Source organism: Phoca vitulina, unplaced genomic scaffold, assembly GCF_004348235.1.
Source record: "Phoca vitulina isolate PV1807 unplaced genomic scaffold, GSC_HSeal_1.0 scaffold92, whole genome shotgun sequence".
In the NCBI taxonomy this organism is placed as follows: domain Eukaryota; kingdom Metazoa; phylum Chordata; class Mammalia; order Carnivora; family Phocidae; genus Phoca; species Phoca vitulina.
Window position 1 is genome coordinate 2,052,808 of NW_022589795.1, and position 15,323 is coordinate 2,068,130.

Here is a 15,323-nt window from a genome sequence, read left to right on the forward strand (position 1 = left end):
CAAAATTATTATACCCAGTTACAAAGTGGTAGTGGAAAGAACACTGCCTATAGGATTAGCCAAACTGGGATCGGAATCCCAGGTCTGCCACTTACTAAGTTCTATGACCTTGAGTAAATTACTAAACCTGATCCTGCATCTTTATTTCTTCTGTATTATTACTTACTGAACTCCCAACAATCTTTTGGTGTAGGAATCAACACCTTCATTTTACAGATGAAGAAACTAAAGTCTTAGACTAAACTTGGCTGGGGTCGCACAACCAGAAAGAATTCGTTCTACCTGTTTCCAAAGACGGTGCTTTTTACTGCTCTGCTGTATTAAATAATGCCTTCCAGAGTAGTTAGGTGGTTAAGTGAGATGATGTGTACAGATGAATGGCATGTAATAGGTCTTTAATAAATGGTAGTTCCTCCATGATCACCCATCACCCTTGGAACTCGAGATGCCTCCCCATCTCCCATCCTGCCCTCTCTAGAAAGCCAGGCAAAGGGCAGGAATGAGAAGCAGAGGTAGTGACAAAGGTGGCCTTGGGGCAGTTTTGGCCCTCCCCCATTAGTGTCCATCAGATATACTAAAGTTTTAACATGCAAGATGCATTTTCAAGCCCTATCATCACCAATTTCCATCCCTAATCCACCTGCCTGCCCCTCCCCCCATAGAAATTCTGGAGCGTCACATAGTAATAGGCTGACCTTTCTCTAGTCCAGAGGGAGGCAAAGGGCTAGTGCTGGTGCTACTTAACCTGAACACAGTTCAAAAGTGTTTCCTTGCCCTGCAAGAGACATCAACTTCCTAATGTTGGGCGTATATATGTACAATCATTGTAATAGGAATAAATACACTGCTCCCTCTTAGTTGTGTTTTTTCGGATAACTTTCAAGTCTGACCCTCATAACAAGTCATATGTAACTGCCGCTCCACTTTTTATATGGCATTGTGATTATAGGTTTTCATATATATGACTGCCAGGTACTGTTAGGAAAAGCTTCTTGGAGGAAGTGAAAAAATCTGAGACCTAAAGGACAAGCAAAATCTCTAAAAAGAGAGAGAGCTTGGTGATTTCAAGGAACATAAAGTAGTTCAGAAATATTATGAAATGGAGTTGTGGGGGTAGGCTGGTAAAAGTTGTCTTGCTAGAGCCTGAGCAAACTTTGAAAGACCTAGAAAATGTAGGCTTTCTCCTTGGGGCAATTGGAAAACATTTAGCAAGGGAGTGAAATGACATTTATATCCAGCTTCCGTTCCCCACACCTTTTTAATTAGTGAAATTAATCTCTTTCCAAGAAGAACCATATTTACATTCTCATTTTCATCCACCCATCAGAAAACTCTCCAAGAACAAAGTTGCTTGAGGTAGGAAGGAACGGGGGAGCCACTCAACAGCATCCTCCCACCCCAACTCTGCCTCTAGGCAGGACCTCGCCTAGAACAGCTGAGGTTTCTATTTTGTGTGTGTGTTCCTCGAGAGGCTTATTCCAAATTTTGTCGTGGGTGTGTGCCCCTCCTCTTCCCATACCAACCCAGCTACTACCTCACGGTTTACCTGCCCAGCGAGGTTTGGGAAGGCAAGAAAATGGAAGGAGGGAGATAAAGCAAGCTTAGAAGTGGGAGGAAGTGTGACTTAGACTGCTACGTGTAAGAATTCGCAAGTGTTAAGGGAAGACTCTTCAAAATTAAGAGGCTTATCTGTCAGCTTCCAAATCAATAACGGATGAATTCGGGCGGGAGATTCTTGAGCTTGGGGAGAAAGGCAAGGTTTGATCAGCGGTGTATGCAAATTTAGGGTCCCGCTTCAGCGCCGACCGGTGATGCCTGGCTCCTCCGATGAGGGAGTGCACGTAAACCTTTCTCCAAGAAATCTCAGAATATCTTTGGAGGGTAGCGGTACAGGAGAAAAGAGGTCCGGTCTCGAAGGAATCCTGACGTTGGAGATTACACATCCATCTTCGCAGCAGCAAAGCAAGAACCCCGGTCCCGTCGCCGACCCTCAAGTTAGTCCTTCCTTTGACCCGGAACAGCAGCGGGAGCCGCCTCTGCGCCCAATGCCCACGTGCCGCAACAGCGGCCACGTGGGGCTCTGCGGAAACGCCTTCGCAAAGATTTGTCCCCTGCGCTGCCCAGTAGAAAGGAAGGCCCGGGAAGAGAGCTGGAGGAAACGGTACCGGCTAGAGGCCGGGCTCGCGCGAGTCTGGGACAGCCGAGGGGCGGGGCCGGGGGCGGGGCCTGCGCCGGCCGCTGGCAGGGGGCGGGGCCTGGAGCTCAGAAAGGTGGGCTTTGGACCGCAGTGGGGAGCCGCTTCCTTGTCTCCGCGACTCCTTGGTTTCCGTCTTAGAGCATATCCCCGCCCGGCCGGCCCCTGGGTCGCCATGGAGTCCACGCTGGGCGCGGGCATCGCCATGGCCGAGGCGCTGCAAAACCAACTGCCTTGGTTGGAGAGTGTGTGGCTCTGGGTCACCTTTCTGGGCGATCCCAAGAGCCTCTTTCTGTTCTACTTCCCCGCGGCCTACTACGCCTCCCGCCGCGTGGGCATCGCAGTGCTCTGGATCAGCCTCATCACCGAGTGGCTCAACCTCGTCTTCAAGTGGTGAGACAGCGAAGCCCTCGGCGTCCTGGTCCCCCACCCCCAAGGGCCCTGAGTCCTGGGCAAGCCCCGATCTCTCTCAGCAGGTGCCTTAAGGGCTCGGACCTCCCCCACCACCCCGCCCCACTGAACTCATAGCCTTAAGACCTCCTCACCCCTACCCCATGGCCCCTGACTTTTTTCCTTTGAGCATCATTGTGCATCTTGGTCTCAGGCCTCAGAGTCCCCATCTTACTCATTAGACCAGTATTTCTCAGACAGGCCTGATCATTCACCTAAGGGGCGCCTTTAAAATGCGGGTACCCCATCCCACCTCAGACGTACTGACTTAGAAATTTCAGGGGAGGGGTTGGGAATCTGTATTTTAAGAAGCATCTAGGGCGGCTTAAGTAGCAAAAAGTCCTGCTTCTCAGCTCACTCTTTCATTCATCTAGTCATTCATTTATTTGACATAGTTGTTAAGAAGCATGCTTTGTGCCAGGCTTCACACTAGCTGCTAAGGACAGAGAAGGCTCGAAAATTAAGGTGCGTTTCCCGGACCGTGACCAGCAGCATAGGAAGCCCTTGAAAACTTGCTAGAAATGCAAGATCTCAGGCCCCAGGCCAGAGCTACTGAATCAGAATCTGCATTTCAACAAAGACCTCAGGTGATTGGAGTGCCTAGTAAGGCTTGAAAAGCACTGCCTTCCAGGGAACACTTTCTTCTTCCTTTTCTCCTCCATTCACTGGTAGGCTCTTGACACAGACTTAGAAGCCGGGAATCCCAGGCAAGTGGGTGGGGCCCTCAGGGCTTATCTCTTGGTGCCACCTGTTCTCTCTTGGGTGAAGAAGGGAGCTATGCCTCTCCCTGGGCATGAGCTGCTCCTCCCCTCCCCTCAGCCTCCGTTGCCTGATACCCTGCCTGGGGGAGGGAAGGGAGTTCAGAGCAGACACTTGAATGGGCTGGAATGACTTGCGGAAAAACAAAATAGGAGTTACCTTCCTCTCCTCTCTTCTCTGCAAGGGTTTCATCCCTCCTGAAAACGGAAAAGCAACGGTCTCATCATTTCCTTTTTGCCTAATTGCCCTTTGCTTTATGCTCTCTCTCTGCTCAGAGTCTGTGTGAGCTGTGTGAGCCTCCCCCTCTACTTCTTCCTCCAAGACAGCCACCCCCTTGGGTAGACCCTCTCAATGCCCCTCCCCCACGTGACAAAGCCCCTATTCATTTCCTAAGTGTCTGGAGCACCTGGTGTGTGAACCTGGTGGTGAGGAGAGGCGGCTCCCTTTTGTGTCCCTCCCCAGCAGCATCTTTTCTGTTCTCCCACCTTTTCTCTTTCTGGCCCCAGCAGCCTAGCCTCTTTAGTGTGCAGTTTCCCGGGGTCCAGCGAAGCACCTGCTAGCCCAGGGGACTTTGAACTTTTGGTCCTTCTTGTTCTTTCTCAATTTCCTCTGTCCATTTCCCACTCATGGTTTTAAACACCAGAGACTCGCCTAAGGAGTTCACATGTAGGTAATTGTGGCTGGAATTTGGGGAATGGAGAGAGGGGAAGCAGGAGCATGAATGGGGGTCTGGGAGGGAAAGGAAGAGGCAAGTCCTGGGCTCTCTAGGAATGAGAAGAGTAGGGCTAGCCCTGCAGTGGGAGGCGTAAGAGCGGGACTAATGAGCATTTCAGAGTGTGCACTTGCACACACACACACACACACACGGTCTCTTGTCTCCTTATCACTTCTTAAAAAATAGCATGCATTCTGTTGCAAGGTAAAAAAAATCATTGCATCAAGGTAATGCACAGAATTGGACTCCCTTTCTGACTCCACCGTGCAGGCCCTCCGGAGGCATCCTTCTGCTCCCCTCCTGTTCCCCTGGCTGCATGTGTGTGTAATGTCATCTTGCATCTGTTCTCTTCTAGGTTTCTGTTTGGAGACAGGCCCTTTTGGTGGGTCCATGAGTCCGGGTACTACAGCCAGGCCCCAGCCCAGGTTCACCAGTTCCCCTCTTCTTGTGAAACTGGTCCAGGTGGGAAGCCCCAAACCTCCCTGTCCCGGTGTGGTTAGGGTTTGGTGAGTGTTTCAGAGAACTTTTCAGCCGGGTGGCCTAACCAGAGGCCCAGCCTCTCCGTCACTGACCCAGAGAACAAAGAGAGCCCGGGGAAGACGGAGTTGAATTCTGGGAGTAGAGTGCCCAGGCCAGAGTGCCAGCTGCCCACGTTGTTTAGAGTAGATCCAAGAGACACAGGGCAAAGCAGGAGCCTGAGAGCAGTGGCCTCGGGCAGGGCTGAAGTAGGCTGCAGGGCAGAGAGAACCATGCACCAGTGTGGGGCCCCGGGGGCGGGGCCAGGGCCTCCTGAGTTCCACGCTCATCCTCTCACCTCAAGCTTCTGGACCCCCCGGCAGGCAGCCCTTCTGGACACTGCATGATCACAGGAGCAGCGCTCTGGCCCATCATGACGGCCATCTCTTCCCAGCTGGCCACTCGGACCCACAGGTACGCCTCGGCATTGCCTACCAATGAGGGCAGGGGGGATGGTACCCTGGATCCAAAAGACCCAGCAGCAGGGTAGCCTGGGAGCTGGAATTCTGGGGGGCTCTGGGGCATTTGGTCAAACCATGAAGTGCTTGGGTGCTGAGCTGTGTATGGACACCCCCTGAACCATTTGCTTTTCTTCGTAGCCACTGGGTGAGGGTGATACCTAGCCTGGCTTACTGCACCTTCCTACTGGCGGTCGGCCTGTCCCGGATCTTCCTCTTAGCACATTTCCCTCACCAGGTGTTGGCTGGCCTAATAACCGGTGAGCAACTGGGGCCACAGGGTGGGCCTAGGGGTTGCCACTGGCAGTGGGAGGATCTTCCCATCGAACAGCAGACCCCAAGGCCCCCTAATAGCTCAGTGTGTTCTGCCAAGCTGCCCTACAGCTCCGGGGCTCATATCCCCAAACTCCTTGAAGCTGCTGTTACCCCACTTCCCTAGGTGCTGTCCTGGGCTGGCTGATGACCCCCCGGGTGCCCATGGAGCGGGAGCTAAGCTTCTACGGATTGACCTCACTGGTCCTCTTGCTGGGTGCCAGCCTCATCTATTGGACCCTCTTTACACTGGGCCTGGATCTTTCTTGGTAAGTCCTGCCTTGAAGCTTGGGCAGGCTGGGGCCTGTTCTGCTTCGCCTGCACCTAGCTTGATGGGTCCCTGGTTTGCTGTAGCTAAAAAGGGACACGTTACCTGCTCACAAACGCAGACTCTCCTGGGGTCACAGCAGAACATGGGGGTAGACCCCAAAGGAGCTAAGAGCCATTGGCCCTCTTGCTTCGAGGGGAATGTCTTTCCTGGCAAAGACCCCTCCTCCCCATAGGTCCATCAGCCTGGCCTCCAAGTGGTGTGAGCGGCCTGAGTGGGTACACGTGGATAGCCGGCCCTTTGCCTCCCTGAGCCGCGACTCAGGGGCCGCCCTGGGTCTGGGCATCGCCCTGCACTCTCCCTGCTATGCCCAGGTACGGCGGGCATACCTGGGACATGGCCAGAAGATAGCCTGCCTTGTGCTGGCCATGGGGCTGCTGGGCCCCCTGGACTGGCTGGGCCATCCCCCTCAGATCAGCCTTTTCTACATCTTCAATTTCCTCAAGTACACCCTGTGGCCATGCCTCGTCCTGGCCCTTGTGCCCTGGGTGGTGTACACGTTCAGTGCCCAGGAAACACCACCCGTCCGCTCTTCCTGACTTCAAGTGCCTCCTGTTGCCGCTTGCGCCCCCCTTCCCCCACCAAAGCCAACACTCCATGACCTCCACACTCCGGAAGGCAGCCCCATCCCGTCCAGCTCCCAACAGGCCCTGCTCATCCTCAGTCTCCCACTGCTCCACCATCTGGTCTTAGCCCCAGAGAAGGGCCTTCTCTCTTCCCAGAAAGGCTGGTCGTCCTGCCCCCCGCCCCCGAGTCCCCAGGGAGCTAAGGCAACATCAAGACCAGTGGGCTCCTGTAACACTGTGAGGGGCTCAGAGTGGCCCCAATAAAGCCCTTGAACACTTCTGGATTCTTTTCTTGCCTATGCGCACATTTCCACTGAGCTTGCCTGTGTGTGTGCAAGTGAGACCCTTGCCAGGCCACCTGTTCTGCACCCCGCCACCCATTTCCACAGAGACCTTGCGCCTGGGCCCTCTCCCCAGCATCACCACCCAAGCCACAAGAGAGGTCCCATGAGATGCTGTGGCTGTGTTCGGTGAAACCTTGTCTCTAACCTACGAGGACAGAGACTCCACTCCACTCCCTCCCACCCCAGCCCCTTGTTTCCTAAATTGGCTAGTCCAGGGACTAGAGAAATGAAGAGCAGTGTTTTGGGCCAGGATGGGGAATGAGAACCTCTACTCCCTTTGGAAGCCCAGAGAAGAGAGACATCAGCCCCAGAAGACACTGCCAGAAACAAGTTTATTTACATAAGGACACACCGTGTAACAGATTACAAAATACTCAACTGAAATCCACATCCAGGGAGACAAAGCAAGGAGTGGGTTTACATGAGAACCAGACCAGCCATTGGAAGAGGGAGGGTTAAGGGCCCGGAGCTGGGGCTCAGCAAGGGGAGGCTTGCTACACTGGGCCTAGCCCCATCCGCATCCCCTAGGAGGATCTAGAACATACTAACAATACACAAGACACAGCACACAATGAACCAATGGTGGTGGGACTCCTGCCCCTCTCCTGGCTCTCTCAACCCTATTCAGGCCCCCATTAGGATAATAAATATGTAAACAGATTGGTGAGGCCCTCAGGATGGGGTAGAAAGAAAGTATATGTGGTGTTGGGAGGAGAAGGGAGGAAGACTCAGCCCCCCGGGAGCCGCTTCCCATCTTTGGTTTCCTACAGGCTAGACAGCATTCCCTAGAAGCCTTATGAGCCCCCAACCCCAGAAACAGGGCTAGGCTGGGCTCCTGGGAAAGAGACAGGGTGGTGTCCAGCCCCTCCTGGTCTTAGCTCTCTTGGGCTAGTGACCAGCAAAGGAAGCCCATGAGGAAGGGAAGCTACAGCTGAGGGCAGAATCCTGGGTTCCTGGGTTCTAGTCCTGCCCCTTCTAGAACCCCTACTCTCACCATCCCCAGGCTTCACAGTAAAAGGCCCCAGGGGGGAGGTGGGCCACTGATCCTTCTCATGGCACGCTGGATGGCTGGGGAAAATGTGGTCCTGAACAGCAGGGGGGTTCTCACCAGCCTGGAGTCCCCCTGCAGGGACCACCTCCCCCACCCCAGGCTGTGCCAGCATAGGGCCAGGGAAGCCAACAGAGTAAGGCAGTGAGCAGGCCTGGTTCTGCCGCTCTTCCTGGTCCCTCAGAACCCTGGAGTCCAGTCCCATCCCTCCCCACACACTTTGACCCTCTCCAGCCCCTGGGAAGGGGAAATAGGCCCAGAGGAGTGTGAAAGAAGACTGCCCAGCCCAGAAACCACAGGCCCACCTCCTAGGGCACAAGCCTTCCCCTCAGTGCTGAGGCCAGGAGAAAGGAGGAAAAGGGGTCTGTGCAGAGATGGCCAGGATGGCGAAGAGTGAAAAGGGTGGGGAATCGCAGGGCGGAAAACCACCTCCCCTCCACTCTGTATCTTACACTGTAGAGCAACCTTCTGGATCTTCCCCTGAGGCTGGAGAGGGGAGGAGGCTGAAATTAAGGCATTTCCCCCCAAGTCAGTTGAAGCCAAGGCACCAAACTTACTGTTCTTCCTCGCTCAGGGAGACTCCAAAACCAGACGGTACTATCTGGGCCCCCATGCCCACCTTAAGCTGGCCCAGGCTCCCAGGGGGAAAAGGACAGAATGCAAGAAAGTGGGCATGGGACACAACATGGAGGAGGAGCTGGAAAGGGCGCCCCCCACACCTTACAGGGGGAGCAAACTTCTAGAGTGGAGACGTGGGCCACACTGAGGGAAGTTGGGGGCGAGGCCTGAGGCAGCTTAGTGGAGCAAGGAGGGCAAGGCTGAGAGACCCACACAGCACACGTTGTTGAATGTGTGACTTTTTGTTTTTAATAGAAAAAATAAACAAAATCACAATGATGAAGCCCAGAGGGATGGGGGCCAGGGCGTCACAGGGCAGGCTCCTGTTCCATGGGTTCCTCTGCCGGCCTGTGGGGACAAGCACGGGGGGGGGGGGGGGGCGTTGGGGCGGGGGGGCCGGCTTGGGCACGGGCAGAGGTCAGGAAGGCAGCTTACCTGGGGCTGTGCTCCCGGGCTGCAGCAGCCTGGGCCTGCTCAGCCCCCACCGACAGCAAGGCCATGGCGCTCACAGTCTCTGCCTCCTCCGTCTCACCTGCCTGGGCCTCCCGCAGGGAACGGCCTAGACCAGCGGCGAACCTCTGGACGCAGCTCCAGTGTTTGCCTGTGGATGAGGGGCAGGCAGGGGTCAGGGAGGACAGAAAGCCCCATACTACATCCCCAGCCCTGGTGGGCCCATAACCCTCTGCCCCTTGGCAAGCGGAGGTCTGAGCCTCTCTGCCTGTGCCCACGCACTCTGGATCTCGATGACTTTCTCTAGCGTGGCCACTGCGTTGATGTTGGGCTTTTGTTGCAAGACTGCCTCGTCCAAGGGCTGCAGCTGGCAGGGGAAAGAAGAGAAGGCTTACGGTGGGGAGTGGGTGGTGGTGCCTGCCCTCTAGCCACCCCACGTTCAGCCCGACACCTCCCATGACGGGGGCGAACCTAGCTTTCTGGAGGAACCCTGGGTCAGAAAGCCCTCCCTGTCCAGCAGCTGTCTTTAGGACCCAGGAAAACCTTCCCACCTTTTTGATCAGTGCTGCTTGATCAAGAAAGGGGCCATCCCTTACTAGCCCCTTCCTGAGCCCCCCCCCCCCCAGTGCCTCCCTGCACCCCTCACCTCCACGCTGAGCAGAGCTGAGACACAGGCCTCAGAGGCATCACAGATGGCGGTCAAGTCATGGCCTCCCTCCAGGGCCAGCACCACCCGGCCCCCTGCCAGCGTCATCAGCTGCCTGGTCAAGTGGCCAAAGCCTTTAGGGATGGGTGAAGGGAGGAAGAAGAAATAAAGAAAAAAAAACAACCAAGAGAAGGTAAGGAAGGAGAGAAAATAAAACACAAGAGGTGGAACAAAGAGCACAAAATAAAATGGTGGGATTTAAGCCTAAAGACACATCCATAATAAAATTCAGTATCAACGGACTAGATGCTCCATTAAAGATAAAACAGTAGATGGGCTAAAAAAAATTCCAATTACATGTCATAAGGAGCACCACTGAAACACAAGGGATCGACAAACTCCATCCCTAGGACTCTGGGAGGAGAGTCTCTGCTACCCCACACCCACCTGCTTGCCCCCCAAGTCCAAGGTTGGCAGAGGGAGAGTGGGAGGCTCCTGCCAAGATGATTCCAAGTTTTGGACCTGCCCCCCCAGCTCCCGTCCTCCCAGCCTCTGCAATACCAGTCTATTCCTGCTCCGTGTCCCCACTCAACCCCATCCTCACTGCTCCGCAGCCTTCCTCAATCCCCCAGCAGCTCACATCTGGCGGTGACAGAGTAGCCACCCAGTGGAGACAGGTGTCCCTCAACAGCATCGAACCCGGCAGAGACCAGGACCACGTCAGGTGAGAACTCATGAGCAATGGGCATCACCACTGTCCTGCAAAAGGAGGGCCCAAGCTGACCCGGGCGGGTGGCTAGGCCAGGGCTCACCTCACTCTGTTCCCCCCAGAGACAACCCCCTCCACCTGTACCAAACTGAGTGCCTTCTGCCCCTCCCATGGCAGGGCCTGGGGGGCTCCCACCCCCCCTTGGCCCTTCTCAGTCCCCACCTGAAGGCCGTTAGGTACTCCACGTCTCCGATGGGGGGGTCCACACCTCCCGTCCATGCCACGTTCACATTGTACCCCACGCCCGGCCCTCCGCCAACCTGGCAGCGCGGTGGGGGAGGGGTTATTCTCATTGCCTGGGGATCCCAGACATTGCCCCCGCCCTCAGCCCTGATTCCAGCCCTTACTCCACTCACCGCTGCTCTGCATGGAGGGGCAGTTGGCCTATGTGGTCCTCCCACTAGGAGCCCAGACTCCCCAGGGAACCAGCCCCACCACAGGCCTCCAGGGCTCCCTGCCAGGTCCCGTTCTGCTACCTCCCCAAGGGGCCCCACGTTTGAGCCTAGGACCTGTACCTCTTCAGGAGCCCCCGAGCCTGGAAAGAAGTTCCCATTGTCATAGCGATGCAGGGAGATGTAGAGCACAGAGGGGTCGTTGTAAAACGCTTGCTGAGTGCCATTGCCGTGGTGAATGTCCTAGTGGGGAGGGGTGGAAGCATCAGAAAAAAATCCCAGGCTCTGGCCCAAAGGTCAAAATTCCACTTGCCCCCCACCTCCACCTATGGTGAACTCTGGGGGTGCAGCCCATCCCTAACTACAGGGCATCATGTTCCGTTCACAACAGTCTCATCCCACGCTTCTCTACCCAGGCTCTGTGGGCCATCAGGTGGCACTGCACAGAGGAGATACAAAGCCACGGGGACAACATGGTGCATCTCCCCGCAGAGCCCATTCTACTCAACAGTGTGGAGGGAAACGTTAAAGCTAGTGAGGCGCTGAAAGCGGACACATTCTGAAGAACCCAACATTTACATGAATTTCTAAGCCAGAGTTGGGCTTCAAAGAGGTTTCATCTTTGCCGAGGGCTGCTCCTGGGTACTTCCCAGTCACGGGGAGTGGTGGGTGCCTTTAAACAGTGCCCAGCAACAAGAGCACAAGCGTCAGGGCCAAAAGGCCTGATCTGAATCCCAGTGCCATACCCCAAACTACGTGACTTTGGTTGGCTATTTCACCCAACAGCTCAGTGTCTCCATTTATAGAAAGGCACATCCTAACTTGTACTACTCGAGGTGGCCGCAAGCAGTACTCTGTGTCCAGGCATAGTCAGTCCCCCATCAAGAGTGGCCCTAGGGGCACCTGGGTGGCGCAGTTGGTTAAGCGTCCAAACTCTTGGTTTCGGCTCAGGTCATGATCTCGGGGTCCTGAGAGAGAGCCCCACATCGAGCTCCGTGCTCAGCACAGAGTCTGCTTGGGCTTCTCTCTCCCTCTCCCTCTGCCCTTCCTTCCCACCGTGCGCACACGCACACAAGTGCTCTCACTCTCTAAAATAAATAAATCTTAAAAAAAAAAGAGAGTGCCTCTAGCAATGCTGGTAACAGTCTGTACTATTTAAGGTAGAAAATCTCGGTTGCTTGAGGCTACAAGGTGGGGGCCAAGATGGAGCAGGGCCAAAACCACTTTCGAGTCTCTCTTCGTGAGGAGGGAGCCCCGTGGGAATGGGAGGGCTGGGCTAATGCTCCAGCAGGAAGAGATGGGGTAAGTCATCAGGCCCAGCAGTGGTGCGGGCACCTTAGGAAGAGTGCGCAGCGTTGGGGTGGGGCCTTCCTGAAGGCTGACCCTGGCACCAGCCCACTGCCTACCCAGTCCACGATGAGAACCTTGCCCACGTTCAGCTTCTGCTGCAGGAGTTTGGTTGTGATGGCTACAGAGTTGAAGAAGCAGAATCCCCTGGTGGGTGGGGGGGGGAGAGGGGAGAAAAGGGTTGGGGAGGTCAGCTTTAGCAGATGTCTGCTCCAGGAGCAAAAGGGACATATCAGCTCCGCGGAGAGGCAGAAGGGAAGGGAGGAGGGCAGTGGGTCTGGTGCAAGGCTGGGGTGGCACTCACATGGCTGTCGACTCCTCCGCATGGTGTCCTGGGGGCCGGATAATGGCAAATCCATTCTGAAGAGGTGCAACCAGAGAGGATCAGAGACGACAGACACATAGGCAGGCAGGCAAGGTGGCCACAAAGGGGGTGAACACAGAAGGAGAGAAACACAAACCAGGCAGGGAAGAGAGCACAGATCAGAATATGTATCCCACACACTAGGAACAGGGCCACAGGCCACGTGGGCCAGCAGGCACCACTCTGACCTTGAGATACCCGTGACAGCATCAGATGCTAGCGCCTCTTTCCCCGTCCCTCTTGACCCCTCACCTCCCCAGCTGGCCCAGGAGCTAGCCCCTCCTCCCCACTCTGGCACCCGAGAGTTAAGGTTGCAAGGGACAGTGCCTTGCTCAAGGGAAAGCCACGGCTGCCCGTGTCCTCCACCCCTGAGGATGCAGGACCAAGCCAAGTGGCGCCGAGGCCTCGGGCACAGCCTCACCTTGAGCTCTCCTGAGGCCACCTTGAAAGCCAGCTCCACCAGGCAGCCCACTGCCATGCGCACGGCACTGGAGGAGTGCATCTCGTTCCACACAGTGTCACTGTCCACCTGCGGGGGCAGGAGAGCAGGCTTCAGCGTGCCCCCTGCAGGGGGAGGGCAAGAATGGGGGTGGGCACCTGGACAGTGGGCCAGCAGCCATGGCGGGAGGGAAAGGAGGGGCAAGAGCTGGGAGAGCCACCCACCCATCCCTAGTGGCAGGTGCCCTACTCACCCCAATGCCCCCACAAGGCAGCACGGCGTACATCTTCTGGCTGATGGGGCCTGCAAGGAAGAGGGACAGAGCTACTCGGGAAGCTGCCTCAACTGCAGGGCTACAGGTTGGGGCCTGCAGAGCGTGGCGAGCTCCTCACAGAAAAAGGCAGCCAGACCCAAGCACAGGATAGGCCTCTGCAGCCCACACCAGTTGGAAAAGGTCTCTGCCCTATTCTGGGACGGGGACACCTTACTTCTGGGGCAGATGGCAGGAAGAAAGGGGGACGATCAGTTAGGGAGCCTGACCTGCCACCTTCCACTCACCTGCAATGCACCCCACCCTTGTGGTAGTCTGTGTGAACGGCGCCCCCTGGAGACGGGCAGTGCGGCAAGGGGATGACCTGTGCCCATGGGGGCCCACCTGCCTACCCTGAGAGTTCCCTATCCTAGCAGGGCAGCTGACATGGCCTGGCCCACGCCTGCCGGCTCACCGAGCAGCTTCTTGCTGTCCAGCTTCTGTCGGTTGAGGGGGCTGGTCCCATAGAGCAGGGTGTGGTATTCGGAGTGCACCGTCTGGATCTCATCCAGCGTGGCTTTGCGACCCCGGATCCGCTGTGTGGGGAGAGCAGAGGAGGCCGGTGAGGGGATGCACCGAAGGCCCAGCTCTCCCTGAGGCCCACACCCTCTCTCTGCCCCCACAGCCTGGGACGCATGGAGCCACTTTCTGGCCTTAGGAGAATCCAAAGGTTTTTGTGAAAGTATGTCTTGGCCCCCAGGCACCCCGGTCCAGGACCACCCCCATTCAGCAAAACGGGCTGCAAGGGAAGGAACAGAGAGGTGGCTGAGGGGACTGACCCTGTGGTCAGGGGTTGAAAGAAGGATGAAGAAGACGCAGAAAGAGGCTTCGTGGAAGGAGAGACACAAAGGTTTTTGCTGGGTTTGAGTTGGGGGACGGAACTATGGGCTCCCTTACCTCACACTTGCTAAGCAGGCCCGTCTCCTGCAGCCGGGACCAGATGCTCTGGATCCGGCCGGCGTGCTCAGGGTGCACGTGTGTGTTCCCACACATGCACTGGTGCTTCAGCATGAACGTGTCGTACACCACACCTGGACCGGAGACACACCTGTCAGCCTCGCCAGCCGCTGCCATCCTCAGCAGAGCTCCTGGGCTCTCCCCAGCCAGCCCTGGCCCAGGTACCTCCTCACGGCCCCCTCAGCCACCTTCCCACACACCTGCCCCTCTTCTCTCCGCCTGCGGTCGGCCCCCTTCTTCCGTTACTGCCGGTCAAAAGCCTCCCTGCTCCTCAAGCCTCAACCAGGCTGCCCCTGACACCCCCACTGGTTTTGATTCCTGCCCACCATGCTCTCAACACTGTACCCCCCTTCGGGGCACATCCTCCTTTTCCCCCTTCTGTCACAGCCCCTATGTGCTGCTCCAACCCCCTACGTCCCACTGGTGAGGTAGGACCATCCCCAGGCGTCTGTGCCCCCTCAGAGGCCAGCATAGGGCAGCTTCATGTGGAAAGGCTTTCGGGAATGGAATGAGGCCTCACTTTTGACCTCACGAGAGAGGAGGACAGGAAGCTGGAAGGGCAGGGCCCAACTGAGACAGTGGGTTCTTTTCACCCAGGGCCCCAGGGCTTATGTGATGATGGCGCAAAAATCACATGGTCCCTCGGCGGGTCGCACGAGGCTAGATACCATGCTTAGGCTCCTGGCATGTGGTGGAAGGACCACTGGCAGTGGTGGGGCTCACCTGTGGTGAAGAGGTGCTTGGCGGGCTGGTCTGGGGGGCTTTTCATGCCCCCAGGGGCAGCGGGTGAGGACTGGGTGCGGCCCAGGGCCTGGTGGGGCACAGTGGCCAGGCTGAGGGGTGCCTGGTACACCTGAAGTGGCTGCAGCTGCTGGGCATCGGAGAACACCTGCGCAGGAGGGGAGCGGGCGGGAGATGAAAGTGAGGACAAGTGTCCTGGGGCCTCCAAGGGGGCCCCTATTCCAGCCCTCCTCTTCCAAACTTCCTCCTTTCCCCATCTCCTCCCACCAGGGACAGGAGGCACTCCAGCCTTCCCATCTCCACCTCCCAGGAGATTGGGGGGCGGGGAGTGATGAGTCAGCCAGAGTAGCACTGAGGTAAGAGGCTGGGAGGGATGGGGGCGTGGGAGGGGGCAGGATGAGTCAGGCCGGGAGGGCTCGGCGGTGTCCGCAATGAATGGAGTGCTGCTAGGGGCAGGGCCGACTGTAGTAACAGCGGGGGCGTGTGTGTACACACGCGCGCATGCACGCACAGACCGACGCACGACCGGCCCTACGCAGGCGGAAACGCAGGCACACACAGGCCTCGGGCTTATGCGTGCACGCGCAGCCCGGCTGTGGC

General features: G+C 56.8%; 2 protein-coding genes across 7 annotated transcripts in view; one reads left to right on the forward strand and one right to left on the reverse strand.

The window, feature by feature from the left end:
• Window positions 1-2,144: 2,144 nt before the first annotated feature.
• Window positions 2,145-6,583, forward strand: G6PC3 (glucose-6-phosphatase catalytic subunit 3). 2 transcript variants are annotated; one of them, XM_032396505.1, is made up of 6 exons: window positions 2,148-2,587; window positions 4,474-4,580; window positions 4,958-5,048; window positions 5,234-5,352; window positions 5,532-5,673; window positions 5,908-6,583. In XM_032396505.1, the coding sequence occupies exons 1-6, from the start codon at window positions 2,370-2,372 to the stop codon at window positions 6,269-6,271; spliced, it is 1,041 nt and encodes a 346-aa protein (XP_032252396.1). In that variant the 5' UTR covers window positions 2,148-2,369; the 3' UTR covers window positions 6,272-6,583. The 2 variants fall into 2 exon arrangements, with proteins under 2 accessions (XP_032252397.1, XP_032252396.1); XM_032396506.1 differs by lacking the exon at window positions 5,234-5,352 and having other exon boundaries at window positions 2,145-2,587; window positions 5,908-5,937.
• A 375-nt stretch (window positions 6,584-6,958) lies between these two features.
• HDAC5 (histone deacetylase 5) overlaps window positions 6,959-15,323 on the reverse strand; it is a 38,181-nt gene continuing 29,816 nt past the window's right edge. For all 5 annotated transcript variants that reach the window (XM_032396470.1, XM_032396469.1, XM_032396471.1 and 2 more), the window contains 14 exons: window positions 14,706-14,871; window positions 13,923-14,056; window positions 13,441-13,561; window positions 12,969-13,018; window positions 12,698-12,805; window positions 12,217-12,272; window positions 11,972-12,059; window positions 10,689-10,808; window positions 10,336-10,433; window positions 10,045-10,163; window positions 9,405-9,538; window positions 9,041-9,125; window positions 8,744-8,909; window positions 6,959-8,656 (listed from right to left, as the gene is read on the reverse strand). In XM_032396470.1, coding sequence (XP_032252361.1) covers window positions 8,617-8,656; window positions 8,744-8,909; window positions 9,041-9,125; window positions 9,405-9,538; window positions 10,045-10,163; window positions 10,336-10,433; window positions 10,689-10,808; window positions 11,972-12,059; window positions 12,217-12,272; window positions 12,698-12,805; window positions 12,969-13,018; window positions 13,441-13,561; window positions 13,923-14,056; window positions 14,706-14,871 — 1,485 coding nt within the window. In that variant the 3' untranslated portion in view covers window positions 6,959-8,616. The remainder of the gene's footprint in view (window positions 8,657-8,743; window positions 8,910-9,040; window positions 9,126-9,404; window positions 9,539-10,044; window positions 10,164-10,335; window positions 10,434-10,688; window positions 10,809-11,971; window positions 12,060-12,216; window positions 12,273-12,697; window positions 12,806-12,968; window positions 13,019-13,440; window positions 13,562-13,922; window positions 14,057-14,705; window positions 14,872-15,323) is intronic.

What these genes read in the sequence shown, in the direction of transcription:
- G6PC3 (XM_032396505.1), top strand. Translation starts at nt 2,370, where the DNA reads ATGGAGTCCACGCTGGGCGCGGGCATCGCCATGGCCGAGGCGCTGCAA. An exon ending in TTCTTGTGAAACTGGTCCAG is followed by an intron (nt 4,581 to 4,957) that starts GTGGGAAGCCCC and finishes ACCCCCCGGCAG; the next exon opens with GCAGCCCTTCTGGACACTGC. An exon ending in GTTGGCTGGCCTAATAACCG is followed by an intron (nt 5,353 to 5,531) that starts GTGAGCAACTGG and finishes CCACTTCCCTAG; the next exon opens with GTGCTGTCCTGGGCTGGCTG.